The 14,626-nt window shown below is 42.8% G+C and overlaps 5 protein-coding genes across 5 annotated transcripts; 2 read left to right on the plus strand and 3 right to left on the minus strand.

Annotated features, from left to right (window-relative positions):
* Positions 1-2,433: 2,433 nt before the first annotated feature.
* BCR41DRAFT_356898 (hypothetical protein) lies at positions 2,434-4,518 on the minus strand (the record flags this gene model as incomplete). The annotated part of the gene is given in 6 exon segments (XM_022024751.1): positions 2,434-2,592; positions 2,690-2,832; positions 2,852-2,970; positions 3,069-3,296; positions 3,327-3,535; positions 3,843-4,518. Coding segments are annotated over 6 exon segments (1,461 nt in total), but the record flags the coding sequence as incomplete, so codon positions are not given.
* A 901-nt stretch (positions 4,519-5,419) lies between these two features.
* Positions 5,420-8,295, plus strand: BCR41DRAFT_356899 (hypothetical protein). Its single transcript, XM_022024752.1, has 4 exons — positions 5,420-5,918; positions 6,043-7,233; positions 7,278-7,910; positions 8,029-8,295. The coding sequence occupies exons 1-4, from the start codon at positions 5,622-5,624 to the stop codon at positions 8,092-8,094; spliced, it is 2,187 nt and encodes a 728-aa protein (XP_021879866.1). The 5' UTR covers positions 5,420-5,621; the 3' UTR covers positions 8,095-8,295.
* A 499-nt stretch (positions 8,296-8,794) lies between these two features.
* BCR41DRAFT_356901 (hypothetical protein) lies at positions 8,795-11,253 on the plus strand. Its single transcript, XM_022024753.1, has 7 exons — positions 8,795-9,118; positions 9,196-9,334; positions 9,697-10,010; positions 10,152-10,586; positions 10,623-10,788; positions 10,834-11,032; positions 11,137-11,253. Exons 1-7 carry the CDS (start codon positions 8,951-8,953, stop codon positions 11,246-11,248), a joined length of 1,533 nt encoding a protein of 510 aa, XP_021879867.1. The 5' UTR covers positions 8,795-8,950; the 3' UTR covers positions 11,249-11,253.
* A 162-nt stretch (positions 11,254-11,415) lies between these two features.
* BCR41DRAFT_387712 (hypothetical protein) lies at positions 11,416-12,616 on the minus strand (the record flags this gene model as incomplete). Its single annotated transcript, XM_022027918.1, has 1 exon — positions 11,416-12,616. The coding sequence occupies one exon, from the start codon at positions 12,614-12,616 to the stop codon at positions 11,495-11,497; it is 1,122 nt and encodes a 373-aa protein (XP_021879868.1). The 3' UTR covers positions 11,416-11,494.
* Positions 12,617-12,671: 55 nt separating this feature from the next.
* Positions 12,672-13,288, minus strand: BCR41DRAFT_397913 (hypothetical protein; the record flags this gene model as incomplete). Its single annotated transcript, XM_022028918.1, has 2 exons — positions 12,672-12,773; positions 12,857-13,288. The coding sequence occupies 2 exons, from the start codon at positions 13,286-13,288 to the stop codon at positions 12,672-12,674; spliced, it is 534 nt and encodes a 177-aa protein (XP_021879869.1).
* Between the last annotated feature and the right edge of the window lie 1,338 nt (positions 13,289-14,626).

Below are 14,626 nucleotides of genomic sequence, written 5' to 3' on the forward strand. Positions count from 1 at the left end.
CGATGATTTCTTTTTTTTTTTTTTTTTTTTTTTTTTTTTCCTTTGATCACTTCCTTACCTATACTTTTGCTTTTTGCGCCGAGTTTTTCTCTCTCTAATTGATGAAGATATGGACTCTCTTTAATAACAGCGAATGAGTCTCCATTTAAAACTTGATCATCCTGACAAATGTCACCCCCGGTGCTAAAAGAGTTTTTTTTTTTTTTTTTTTTTTTTAAAAAAAAAAAAAAGGTCAAAATTGTTAAAAGAACTGTTGATGATAAACAAAATAGTATAAATTTATATCTTGGGCAATAATAATATAAAGTTACATTCAGGTTCCTTTGTTGAAGCAACAAGTCGGACATCATAATCGCGAGGAATCTTTTCAAGATAGGTGGCCAGTTCCTCTTTAGTTTGAATCGCCTCCACATCCAGACGCTCTTTTGGCGAAAGTCCAAGTTCTTCTGTCAATGTCGCGAGATTCTTTTCGTTCAATGGACAAATCGGTTCACTCTTTGCATCTTCCTGAACATGAATTTCTAGTTTGAAATTAATCGATAAATAAAGTTAATTAATTTAAACAACCTTTTTTTTTTGTCCTGGACCCTTCCCCCTGGACAGGATTTGGACTTGGATCAATATATCATCATATTATTACCAAGGTGAACGCGTACTTCAGGATCCTCATCTGAAGAAGCAGACTCCAAGTCGGAAGCACTTCGTTTGATATATATTATTAATAAAAAAAAAAAAAAAAGAAAAAGAAAAAAAAAAAAAGAAAAAGAAATACACAGATAAGGATGAATAAGCAGAAACTCTCAAGTCTAACTAGTGTCATGCAAACTAGAAGAAAAAAAAAAAAAAAAAAAAAACCTTACGCTGTGGGGCTCAAGAGCTACAGGAATATCTTTTATGTCAGAATGTGGAATTCCATCAGGAATGCCTGCTGCTAAGGCCTTGGCTGCCGCTTGGACTTCTTCCTGTCCGTAAGGTGGTGGAATGATCATCTTTGAAGGCTGATCTCGCACCCGAAACTGGGCTATGCTAGGCCGAGAATTAGCATGATCGGCTTGGCTACGGCTGTGTTATTCCAACGGCTGAATCAGACCCAACTCCTTGTCCATTACTATTTTTTTTTTTTTTTTTTTTTGTAGTTAAAAAAGATGTAAGGATGAAATCTTTAACGTCTGAAAAAAATAAAATAAATAAAATAAAATAGAATAAAATAAAGATTGCAATCTTACGTTGTTCTCGAGTAGAATGCTTTCGCTCAAAAGCCTTTCTGCGCAGGGACTGAAGGCTTCCACTCATGCCTTCAGCAAAAGAATGGCTGGCAAGTGGTCTGTTAACAAGAGCTCATTTGGTACTTTGGTGTTCGATCGAAGAGGGCGACGTGGGTGCTGAATGGATGTGGTAGTCAGCTGATTAGGCTGAGATGAAGGCGTCTGAGGCTGGGGAGAGGTTGAATAGAGGTAGGGGAATGCGTCAATTGGTTGGTGGTGGTTAGAAATACAGACCCTAGCATATTGGGCATTAGTGAAGGATAGTGATCCTGGAAGGTCGCTGTTGGTTTGCCCTGATATCATTGCTGGCGTTGTTTATTTTCGGTGGTGTTGATGGAGTATCAGAATCATTAGCTGCATTACTCGATGATCGGCGCTATTGTTATGATGATGACTGTCAGGAGAAGTGGGCGAAGCACTTGTGCCTGCAATACCAATGCTACTCCCACTTCCACTTCTGTTGCTGGAGCTGTAGGATCGGACGCTGGTACCTCTTGAGCGCTGGTCGTGTGCCATGCGAATGTGAGCAAATATGAAAAAAATAAAAAATAAAAAAAGTTTTGAAATATGAACAGCGGTTTTACGGGTGGCAACAACAAGAAGTGCGGCAATTAGTGTAGAATTGAATCAGCAATGTCCAACTTGAAATGGAAGAAGAGGAGAGAGAAGGAACAGATGAGAAATGTAGTAAATAAAAAGAGAGCAAGAAGAAACTTGTTCTGGGCTCAAAGTCAAGGCCAAGGTTAAGGTCAAGGTTAAAGGCAGATCAAATCAGGTTTTTTTTTTTTTTCTTCTTCAATTGAGTTCAACAATTCTTATCGAGAAAAAATGAACAGACAAATGTAGATATTTATATATATATAATATTATACTGTATTTGGATGATTTAGATGTATTAATTTACACCCATGTTTTTTGTTTGGAGCAACATAGCACAACACATGGAGGTTGAATACAATCGAGAAACTTTTGTCCCTGCCAATGTCAGGTTGTATGAAAATAGCTCAATCGATTCAAGATCGATTCTCTTTTCTTCCCAAGGAAAAAAGTCGATCGGGGCTTATTTTTTTAGTTGTTTATTTTGTTTGGAAGAATGTAAACAAAGAAAGGCGTTCTGCAAGATGCAAGATGCATGATTATGATTTTTTTTTTTTTTTTTTTTTTTGCCAATAATTATTAATTATGATATGGTATACACATATTCGTAGATTGGGAGAGAAGGATAGAAAATGGGTAAAAGGTTATGATTCGATGATAGCATGTGGGTTGCCAGGTGCGCGTTCCTCCCAATAGTTGCTCTCATGCTTGGGAGTATTCGCTTGGGCTGCTGCGCACCGTTGTTCCTGAAGAACCCGATGGTGGAGGGGGAGCAAATGCCACAGGGGTCATGGCATGACTTCCGAATACAGGCTATTGCCTCCTACTATCCTGTAGGGTATATCCACCACTGACAGGTACTGCTTTGATGGATTCTGGAGAAACATGCATACCCGACATTGGAGAAACGGCGGAGACAATGATCGGATTGGATACGCCCGCAGCAGAGTAAATAATAGAGGTTGATAACCTTGATAGCTATAAGGCACATCCTGTAATGGTGTTGTGGTAGTTGTTGTTGTTGCTGTTGCAACTGAAGTTGTTGTTGTTGCTGTTGCAATTGAAGTAATCTTCGCTGCAAGTCAAGTTGCTCCTGTTGATTCTGAATCTGTGTCCGCATTTTTTGTAATTCGTCATCATCTTTGCCTTCTGGTTGCAAGGGCCGCTTGCATGATGGGTTTTCCTCAGGATCTCAGTAGTTTTGACAGGAGTGGCACGATGTTGCTTTTTGCGAAAAACGAAGAAAAGAATAATTCCGCAGATGACAGCGACCGCAGCGACGACCCCTCCTGCGATAGCTCCTGCATTACTGGATGATGACTCATTCTCCGGTCCTTTGAGTCCATTGGTTCCTGTAGGCGCTGGAGCCGACGAAGTTGTTTCTTTTCTCTTTCTGCAACATAAGCTTCCGGGGGAGTATACGTTGTACCCCAGCTGTTAGTGCCGATGTTGGTAAATGGAGACGTCAACAGGGCCTGCGGCATCATCGGACGTCTGTCCTCCCCAAATCAGGAACTGATCACCTGCAATAGTACACGCTGTATAGGCCCTTGGAGGTCCAGAAGCGCCTTTGAGTCCATTTCCTCTGATTGTATCCAGAATATACAAATCGCCTGTGAATGGCCCAGCGACAGGTCTTCCACCACATACGATAACCAATGTGCCATCGTCATCTATAAACATGATTCAAGACAGACTTTAGACACGAAAAACGTGAAACGGCACGGCACAAAAGAAATAAGGTTGCACATATTATTCTACTGTTTAAGCTTACTGGACGCCATGCAATGATCTGCTCGCCAGGGTGGAGCAACTCCTGTTGTATGCTACAAATTAGTAAGGGGGTAAGCAGGGATGATGTTAGCATTCTTTTTTTTTTTTAAAAAAAAAAAAAAAAAAAAAAAAAAAAGCCCAAAGGAGCAACAAGACTCCTTGACTAGCACAAGTGTCGCATATTGAGCTATGACAGCATGCTCACACTTACCATGGTATACCAACTGTTTTCGTTTGGGACAAACTCTGTGACAACATTATCAGTAGTGACAGGCCTGAGTGTGGCGTTGTAACCACCAAAGTACAGGATACTCTTCCGTCGAGAACACCACACGTTGGCGTAGTAAGCTCTGCTCTGAAAGATTGTTGTATTCATCGGAATTGACGTGAACGAATCTGTCGAAAAGTCATAAACGCTCATGATGTCGCGAGTGTTGTCTGTGTAGCCGCCAGCCAAGTAAACAAGACCGGTGTTGGGATCTGTCACAGCTCCAACGCCTTGACGATCGGTGTTACCGATACGTAAATTGGAAGGCGTCCAATGAGTTGTGATGAGAGAGTAACGGAAAGCAAAACCAGCACTACCAGAGTGAAAGGTAATCATGGTCTTTTGATCCGCAGAGAAGGCAGCGGGGAAAACATACTGCTTTGGCCCATCATTAAGCTGGGTCCATGCAGGGGCAGAAGAGTTCCAAGGGACAGCAAGGTCGAGAGAGAAGAACTGACCATACGAGAGCTCTTCATTTCGACCGCCCTGGATATAAAAGCGTGTGGCAGTTCTGGCAAAGGCAGGGCCCTGGACAGCTAAAGGAGTGGACTGTGCCTGAACTGCTGAGACTAGCAAGTCTAGGGATGTTGTGAGGGTGACGAGAAGTAACGGAGAGCTTTGAATGAGAATGATCTGGAAGCGGATGGGGATGAGGATGAAGATGAGGATGGGGATGAGGATGTGGATGTGAATGAGGATGAGCAAGAGGAAGAAGGAGCGTGTTGTTTGCGAGGCCTTTTTGAAGCATGCTGATGGGAAAAGATACGTTGGAAGGTTAAATTAAGGTCAGGAAAGAGGGAAAAAAAAAAAAAAAAAAAAAAAAAAAAAAAGGTGGGAGTGAGAAGGCGGTGTAAGGACAGAAAGAGAAAGAGAGAAAGAGAGAAAGAGAGAAAGAGAGGATGAAAAGAAGGCTGAAAATAAAAAGAGCGATTGATGAACTACGAGCAATGCATCCAGGGAAAGAAAAGAGAAGGCTCTCTATCCTCTCCCCCTCCCCCTCTCTTTTTTTATCTTTCTGAGCTGGGCTAGGGCAGAAAACATGTCCCTGCGCTCTCTTTCATCTTCATTTGGGCACCATACATTGATGCATGCGTTCTATCAACCTTTTTTTTTTTTTTTTTATTTTTTTTATTTTTTTTTTTATACGTATTCTTCGGTATTATACAGAAATATATATCTGCATTCCAACTGATCCACTTCATCGCCTTTGATTCCTTCGATCGTCTTGTCTGGCATGGCTAAAGAAAAAAATTAGCAGGGGTCAAGGAGACAGGGCAAGGCGAACGCGCGTAGTTCTACAGAGATTGGCACGTTCCAAATGAATAAACCATACATTTAATGAAACACATGTTGGCCTCGCTGACAAACCTGCCATTTTTGCCATTTCCCGCGGACAATTTTTTTTTTTTTTTTTTTTTCACCATTGCTTAATTGGAAATAACAATTATCCATGATGGCATCATCATTAAAACCATGGCCTTTGCGCTATGCTCTTTCTCTCTTTCTCTTTCTCGCACTCTCTCGCATACATTCTCACACACAGGCGTATATCTCTGCTCCTACTCTCTTCTCATTCATGGTTCATTCGATTCCATTCATCCCACTTTTTTTACCTCTTCACTCTTGACTCTTCTTCCTTGCTTCTGCCTTCTCTCCTTCCCTTTCTTCTTCCGCTCTTTTCAACAGAAAAAAATCTCCAGAATTCGATACATCAAGACATGGGTGCTGTTCAGTCCTTATTCGACCACGAAAATGAAATTGCTGCTGCAGCTGAAACAGGCAGGCAGCAAAGCATGACTGACCAAAAGAACCTTTCCTGGGGCAGTACGAAGCTGCATAAAAGCATGGCTTCAAAGTTCACGGAACTTGAGATGCTTTCTCTGCGTACTGTTCTTCAGCAACTCCAGCAGAAACAGGACAAGGCCATCCGACAACAGGCTGCAGTTGAAGCGAATGCTTCCCAAACAAAGAAGGACATCCGTCCTGTCTCTGGGATCACCGAAGCGACCTTTGTGGTAATCATCATTGTATCTCCAATGGTCTCGTACTTTTATTGGGCAAATAATCCGATGGGATGTTTAAAATTCGGTACATTGTCTTTCCTTTCTTTCTCTTGATCTTATTTCTTCCCGTGGACAGGAATATCTTGATATTCCTGGTAACAGCCGTGCAGCACAGCTGCTTTTCCGTTCATTTTACAATCTTTCAGTGTATCCTGATCACCCAGAAACATTGCGGAGCCAAGGGCTACCCAAGGTTCTAACAGCTCGTGATTTCATCAAGCCTTTGGCATTGTATTGTCAGAAAGTAAGCGAAGGCACATTTGTGGATCTCAACCCCCTCAAAGTTATCTTTGAGTCTTTTGCTGCCACAGTCCCCAAAGAGCAAGACTCCGCCCAGGCCCATGGGAGCGACAACAACGTGAACAATACCAATACTGACGCCGATACCTTATCGTCATTGGGAGGAGAAGGCTCACTACATCGTTCAAAGACAATAGAGGATTCGCTTAAAGAACTGACGCTGCAATGGGATCCAGAAGATGAAGAAGATGTAGATAGTGGTCCCAAGGTGGAGGCATTAGATCTGGTCGAAGTCCTCGATGGTTTATTCTGCCTTATCGAACAAGTGCTCCATTATACTGAAAGCAATGACAATGGTAGCCCAACAAATGATTCAGCTGCAGAATCACATTCTGTATCCATTACCACAACAACTATAGGATCTCATCGACATCGAGCTCTAATAATGGTAGAGCATCTTATTCAGTACAGCAAAGCCTCGTCATCCAAAGGAATCAACACGCCTCTTGATTTGACTTCAGAGCTCATTGATTTTGCCATGTTTTCAAAATATGTCTCGCGAAACATTCCTAATCTCTTCCAAGTACTCTCACCCTACTTTTACAATCTCTTTCTCATCGGTAATACCCTCCGACCAACAGGATCCAACACCAACACTAGCACCGCAGGAAAGTATATTCTACCCGGGGTCTCTCCGATCCCTAAAATGAGTGCGCCCTCAACCATTCTGACGCCAGAGACTATTGCCCTGGTCTCATGGTTTCTCCCACTCAGTAAGACAACGCCCACAATGACTCTGCTTTACGCAGGAAGTCAGCATGGATTCAGCATGAGCCAATTTGAAAGTCATGTTTGTAAATATCCGGCACCAACTTTGCTTTTATTGCTGGTCGAACGCCGAAAAACCGCGGCTCCTACTTCAAATAGAAGAAAATCCATCTCATTTGGCTCTGCATTATCGCACCATGCGCCTTCATATAATGCACAATTGAGTGTTGAAAGCTCCAAATGGCCTTCTGACCGACACGTGAAGCAAAGCTCGCAGCCTTGGCAGAATTGACTGAAACACAGTCATCGTCATCATCAGAGGGTCTTCCTATCAATGTAGCCCCAAGACCAATAGTTCGGAAAGAAAGACTAGTCTTGGGCGCTTATGTGTCAGAGACATGGAAGGTTTCTAAAACAGGATGGGGCAATGATTCATTTGCACTTTTTGAGTTATCACCATGGTTCGAAGTTTTTCCGGCCAAAGTAACAAATTCCTCAACGACTGCAGCTAATAAAGGCCCACCACGGTCATTACCTGCTCGAACGAGTCCAAGGCAGGCAATGGGCTCAGGCGGAGCAGCAGCAAATCAACAAAAACGGGATTATATTCATTTCCTCAAAAACGTTGGCATTGGCTTTGGAGGACAAGAATCCAACAGTTGCTTGTTGTTTATGGATGATGACAATTTTCAGTACGGTAGCTACCGACAAGATTTTGCGGGGGGTAATGTGTATATGAATGCAGGGGGAGAACGACAGTTGGGATTTGAGATTGATTTCGAGGTGATTGAATGTGAAGTTTGGGGATTGGGTGGACCTGAAGCGAAGGCGCGACAGAAGAAAGAGTGGGATTTTGAGCAGCGTGAGGCTAATCGACGCGCGACAATCCATCTACGTAGTAAGGATGGAGAACAGGACATTGATAGAGATTTACTGGTAAGTTTGTGTTGACATTTTCATGTACAACGAAATACATGCATCCATACTTTACAAGGAAGAAATAACATATACATTTATGTCTATTGTTTACATTAAATATTTTTGACACAATTAGGAAATGGCAGGGGTGCTTGATCCGGATCGCGGACATCGCCATGCGCGACGCCAAAGTGCGGTATAATCTAGACAGGCTGGAGATTTTTTAAGGCTGCATGTATTAAGGTTTTTTTATAAACCGTTGCGCAGGACTGAAAGTAAACGAGATTCCTCCTCAGCCAAGCAGCCAAGGCAATCAATCCACAAGTATTAAGTATTTAATAAATTAAACTAAAGTTTTTTCAGTCGCATCGAAGACGATCGAAATAAAGTAGACAATACAGAAAAGATGTGAGTAGGCTATGTTGAGTGAGCCATGTTGCTGTTAAGCATTGGGAATCAAAGTTGCATTGGTGTGATTTGCTTTGTTTGTTTATAATCCATCCAATAAGCACACATTATCCAAACACAAATGTATCGCCGAAAATGCATCCAAAGTTTCAGTCCTTATCTTTCTTTCTCTTCAACTTCTCCAGCTCCTTTTCTTCTCTTTCTCTTTCTTCTCTTCTTTCCTTTTCCTCCTCCATTCTGTACTTCTCTTTTCTCTTCCTTTGCTTGCTTCACAGGACACAAGGATTTCTCAAGCATATAGACTGTCGATTCTTGGGGGAAAAAAAAAAAAAAAAAAAAAAATCCGCAGGAAAAGCAATTGTTTTCTTCCTCTCTCGCAACTCTCAGTCATTTGTTCAACGAATGACTACCAGATGTCAAGGCAACTCTACGCCTCAAGGGGGCCTTAAGCTGGGCACTCGGATCATCTGTTCACTCGCCGCAGCCTCGGCCCTCTTTACCATCTCTTTCACAAACACTAACAGCAATAGCATTCATGACATTGGATTGAAATTGGATGGACACACCTCAGGATATGTCTCTGCTGCGCCAGTTGTCCGCAAGTCTCTCCAACAGTCAAGCATCTCCTATACAATAGACAGGACAATCCTATGCCTCCACCAGACTTGCCACCCAAAGAAGAGGAAGAAAAAGAACAAGAGCCGGTGGAAGAGGACCCTTGTGCGACGCTTGGGGAACTTCTTGAGCCGAACATCACATTTGAACATGTCAAACGATGTTATGAACATGTGCCTTACAATGCAACGCTTGCCGACGATGTCCTTTCAACCCTCTATACTCTGTTTCGGACTATTACATCTTCATCGACTCTGCTACACTTGATAACCTAGAAAAGCCCTTCACAACTCCACCAGTGGATATGACCAAGAGCCTTGATCTCTTATCTAAACGCCAATTCAACAGCGATTTCGAGTTCCATAAGGAAGTGGATCTACTCGTAAGCAGTCTCAATGATGCTCATGCCAACTATATGGGTAAAAAAAAAAAAAAAAAAACCATAATTCCTTTTTTTTTTTTATTGTTAAATGTCCTCCTCTCCCCCTTTTTTTTTCCTTGAAGAAAAAGCTGACCAAACCGCTTTTTTTTTAATTTTAGCACAATGCTATCGCATTATCTCTTATTCAACCGTTTGAGCTTTATGCCCCTGTCATTGATAACGTTCAGGACAACTTTTTATATCAATTTTGACCATGATGATACCAATCATATTAATTAACTTGCCATCACTTGCTAGTATCGCCCTTGTATCCACTAATTTCCTCTCCCACTTCTCCTTCCTGCCATTTTTCCAAAGACTATAAGGATATTGCAAGATAAAACTTTCAGCAATCTTGAGATTGCGAAGTAGTCACGATCGATGGCAAAAACGCCATTGATGCCATCCAGGATTGGGCCGATATCAACTCTTCGATCTCAAAGGATCGAGGTGTTCGATTAAACAAGGCTTTGGCTTCATATACATTCGATACAGACAAAAAGGACTATATACTCTCTACGGGATCGTTCTCAACAAGGGCCACTTTACCAGAACATGAAAAAGTGGTCTATCAAATCAAATGCCCAACCTCTCCAGAGTTTCCGGAAGGACAGGAACATCATATGGATGTTAAATGGGATATTTATCGCCTGATTACTGGAATGAATTCGACAGTACAGAATCATTTCTGACACAGAATTGTTACAAAGATACAGACCCACAGAATACGGAAAATCAACACCGGAGACGAAAAAGGGGCAGACAGCTGATGAACAATCTACAGCGATGATGGACCTCAACAAAGGGATACTGAGAAAAAGAAAAAGAAGGAGGGCAAAGTCAAGAGCCATAACATTGATCTGCAAGAGTCTATTCAGGCAGCAATCGAGCCACTAAACCATCAGACGATCCATCCAATACAAAGGATCCATAAGCGACAACAGCCATTACCTAGCCCGGCCGTTCGGCTGGTTTACAATGGTACCTCAACTGCCTTTTATCAACTATTGAAGAGACCCGAGATTGGCGTTGTAGTGATCCCGACACACTCGGTTAATTTAAAAACAGAGACCAGTATCATGGAGCAAGGGTTTGGTCTATTATATAATGCTGGAGTTCAGAATGTAATCCTGGATCTGACGGCAAATGGGGGAGGCTATGTGACATTTGCATATGATCTGGTGGATTGGATGTTCCCATTAGACAACATAACCTCAGTCTATCAATCAGATCTCCGAACACCCATGAGCGTAAAAGCCTTGTCACAAGTGGTTTGGTGAATGCAGAGTATAATGGCTATCATGATCCAGCTGCGTACTCAGACCCTGTCACACGACAGGATTTCACGACAAATTTCTTTTTTACAGGATCGATTGATCCGACGATCACGGCATCGGACAAGCTATTCGCCATTGGTCCTGATGAACCATAATTTAGGGGCTTTCGAGATGGGTATGCCTTGGCAGCATGATGCTCAACGAATCGTGGTCATGACAGATGGGTCCTGTGGATCGGCTTGCGGGATGAGTTTGAACCGGTTAAAGAATACACATGGGGTCAAATCGTACGCTGTAGGGGGTCGACAGGGTGAGGAGCTGTCCTTGTTTTCGTTCCCAGGGGCGTCGGTCTATGGATTAGATTCACTCTTGGACGACTTTGAGAACCTAGGAGTGGATCCACCGATGAAACGGATGCGGTATAAAGGCATCTTTCGAGTCCCGATCCTTGAGTTCTATCAGGAAGGGGAATCAATGCCAATAGAATATAATCCAAAGCTTTTCAAAGCGGATTTCCATATAGATTATACCCCATCACGGCTCGATATCACGAAGTCCTCTGGGAAATAGTGGCCAATAACCACTGGAAACAAGATGGGCAGACAGGCGATGATCCATCCATTGAACAACACTAGCCGTTATCACATATATATACAAAAAAAAAAAAAAAAAAAAAAACATTATCGATACCTTGCATTATACATAAAGGATTAATCCAACATGACTCACCCAATTTGCTTTATTTCTACTTTTTTATTTTATTATTATTGTTATTATTATTAATTTCATTATTATGTGCGACCCAGGGTTTAATATGCATGAAAAGGTTATAATGTCTCATTGCTTCTGATGGTAAAGAACAACTGCTTTCATGAACCCTATTATATGCCTTGGGGGTTTCGACGAGGACCATCCATATAGCTGTCTGGTGTCATATATTGAGGATTCTGTGGAGGTCGGGAAAGGGCTGGGGGTGTTTCAGGCTTTTGCTGTTGGTATTGTTGATGCTCAAATGGCGGCGAGACATTCGTGACTGGGCTGCCTACAGGTTGATAGACCGTAGGCTGCTGGTACATCTCTGGTTGAGGGCTGTACACAGGCGCAGTACCTGAAGAAGGGGGGACATAGGTGTTCTGCTGTTGATATGCGTTCTCATAAACTTGTTGATGTTGTTGGCTTGGTGGTGATTGGGGCTGGAAGATTTGTGGTTGAATCTGCGACGGCTGCTGGTAGTCATGGATAACAGGTGGCTGATATGGTGTATATGGTGCCTGAGAATAGACGATAGGTTGAGGTTGAGGCTGAGGCTGTGGGTGCTGGTTCTGCCACGCAGGATTTACTGGGGGGTATGATGTGGCTCCTTCTGCAGCTCCTACTCCTGTCATTCCACCATTGGTTGGCTGTTGGGTGTGGATGTAGATACCGGAACCTTGGCCTTCTCCGCTTGTTGTCGGTTTTCTATATACAAAGAATCCAATGACGAGTGCAATAACGGCCAATCCTCCAACAACACCACCGATGATGCCACCCATGTTGGAAGACTTTCCAGGATTTTCGGGATTTGTGGGATTTGTAGAATTTCCAGTCCCAGAAGTGGGTTTGATTCCCCCGGAAGGAGCAGAGGGGTCAGCTTCAGCTGTGGGTGAATATTTAGACTGCCAGACATTATTTTTGATGTTGTAAATGATAGTCAGGTTGGAACTAATGATTGTGTTGACGCCACACCACCCCAGGAAATAAACAAAATCGTTGCTCACTGCACAGTGAGTCTCTGCACGCGCACTCAGGAGACCTGCATCCGTGCCCTTTGTCCATGTCATGGTTGCAGTATCCAGAATGTAAATATCGCTTAGAACTGAGTTAGATTGCTCTGTGAGCCCACCAAAGAGGATCATCTTGGCACCTCCATAGGCTGAGACCATGCATGGGGATCGACGTGGAGAAGGCACAGTGCCTTTGGCCGGGATGTCTTGCCATAAATTAATAGCATCCCAGGTGTACATATCATTATGACATTATTGGTCCCCATAGGGGACCCGCCAAAAACAACAATCTTCTTCAGCTGTTCGCTCCAAGCAACACCGTAGGTGACATTGTAGCCAGGCGAAGATGCATGGGAACACCCTTAAGCGTATTCGCGGCAATGTCGTATTGTGCCATCTGTGTGACATTGTTGGCATATACCCATTTGGAATATATACAAGGCCCGTGGATGGATCTGTGACACCACCAATGCCGCGTACCTTGCTGAGATAAATGGAGCCACCTATAGTTTTCCAGTTGTTGAGAGAGATATCGTATTGGTATCCAACGCCACTTGCAAGTACGAACCAGCCCTGCCCGCCTTTGAGCTGTGCTGCAGAATGTTTATAATCACTAGGACCATCCGCGAGACGTCTGTAGGGTACATTGGAAGTATCCCAAGGAGTTGAGAGGTCGATTTCAAAGGTCTGCGGAATTGCGTACGTGCCATTGCTACCGCCTTGGATAATAAACCTTTGACCTTCTATAAAGGTCGATACACCACCCCATGTAGTAGTGGGCGTATAATATTGAGCGGCAGCAGGACTAGTGATGTAGGAAGAGAGCGAGAGCAGGAGGAAGAGACATGCTGTAGTTGTCCTTGTAGTTGATTTGGCTCGTGATGACGATATGATGGTGCTCAAAACAGCCATCATCAATATTTTTTTTTTAAAAGGTTTATGTCGATGCGGTGAAGCAAGGGAAGGGACAAAAAAGAGAATCCGTGGATTGCAGACAAGTTGATGGGCGCGTGTATCTGCGTATGTGGGGTGAGTGTCGTAGTATAAATAATTGTATGGTTGCCACGGATGGTGGGGAATGAAGGCGTGAAGACTGATAGAGGAATGATATAGATTCACAGGCGACTGCACAGAGACTGAAAGAAGAAGAGAGGCAGAAAGAGGGATTGAGTAGCGGAAGTATGGCAAAGGAAAGAGCGGAAGGGAGGAAGAAAGGAAGAGCGAAAGGAAGGAAAGAGGGTAGAGTGGAAGGAAGGAAGAGTGGAAAGAAGGAAAGGAAAGGAAAAAAAAAGAGGAAAAAAATCCTTAGGAGAGAGAAAGTTTGTCCCCTTGCCCTCGTCTGTTGAAAAACAGGAAAACTAACATTCTTTTGGTTCTTTCGTTTTCATTGCTCTCAACGGAAAATATCTTTCACCACAGAAGGGGGAAAACAAATAAAAGCCCATTCTTTTTCATGAATTCAATCCGTTTTATAAGATCTTGCATCTGTTTAGCTGCAAGGCCTGGTATTTTTATTAGACATGTATACATTATATAAATGTTGCCATCTTGATTGCAGGCGAGTTTGCTTGTGTAAAATAAAACCTGTCTACAAACTGAATATAAAAAATTAAGTTGTAAGATTTGACGCTCTCATTCTAACTTAGAGCTCGACCAGTAGCGGGGATTTTGAGTACACAAAGTTTGCACAGCCTTTTTGTTGCACGTGGTGCCTGATCCAGCAAGGAGTTCTGGTGCTGTGGTAAATTGGTAAATTGGTAAATTAAATGACAATCCGGTGCAGTATCAAATAACAGAAGCGTTGCTTGCAAAGAGATGCTCTCTTTCTTTCTTTCTCTCCTGCTTCTTTCTTTCTTTTGTTTTCTTTCTTTCTTTCTTGGTAAAAGTAGGCAGCAATAAAAATGTTTCTGATCACAGATGCTCTGGTGGCATTACGAGACATTTTAACGTCTTACACATTGCATCACAATGGTTACTAATATCCCTTTCTCTAACAATCCTTGCAGGAGATCGCAATCATACAGCGACCCCCATTTGACTGCTTTCTGGACTGAGGGTTATGTCGATGATCAAGAGTAAAATGGAGAAAACTTGAAAGGTAGAAAGTATTGGCGTGGAAGACAGAGTAGTATGAAAGCAACCAAAAAAATAAAAAAAAAAGACTTGGTCTTGAGACTTGTTTGATAGAGCGAAAATGAGACGTAGCTCGTGGAGGGGCACGATAGCCAGCTTTCTTGCCTCAGAAAAGAT

The sequence above is a fragment of the Lobosporangium transversale genome (assembly GCF_002105155.1).
Source record: "Lobosporangium transversale strain NRRL 3116 chromosome Unknown BCR41scaffold_27, whole genome shotgun sequence".
NCBI lineage: Eukaryota > Fungi > Mortierellomycota > Mortierellomycetes > Mortierellales > Mortierellaceae > Lobosporangium > Lobosporangium transversale.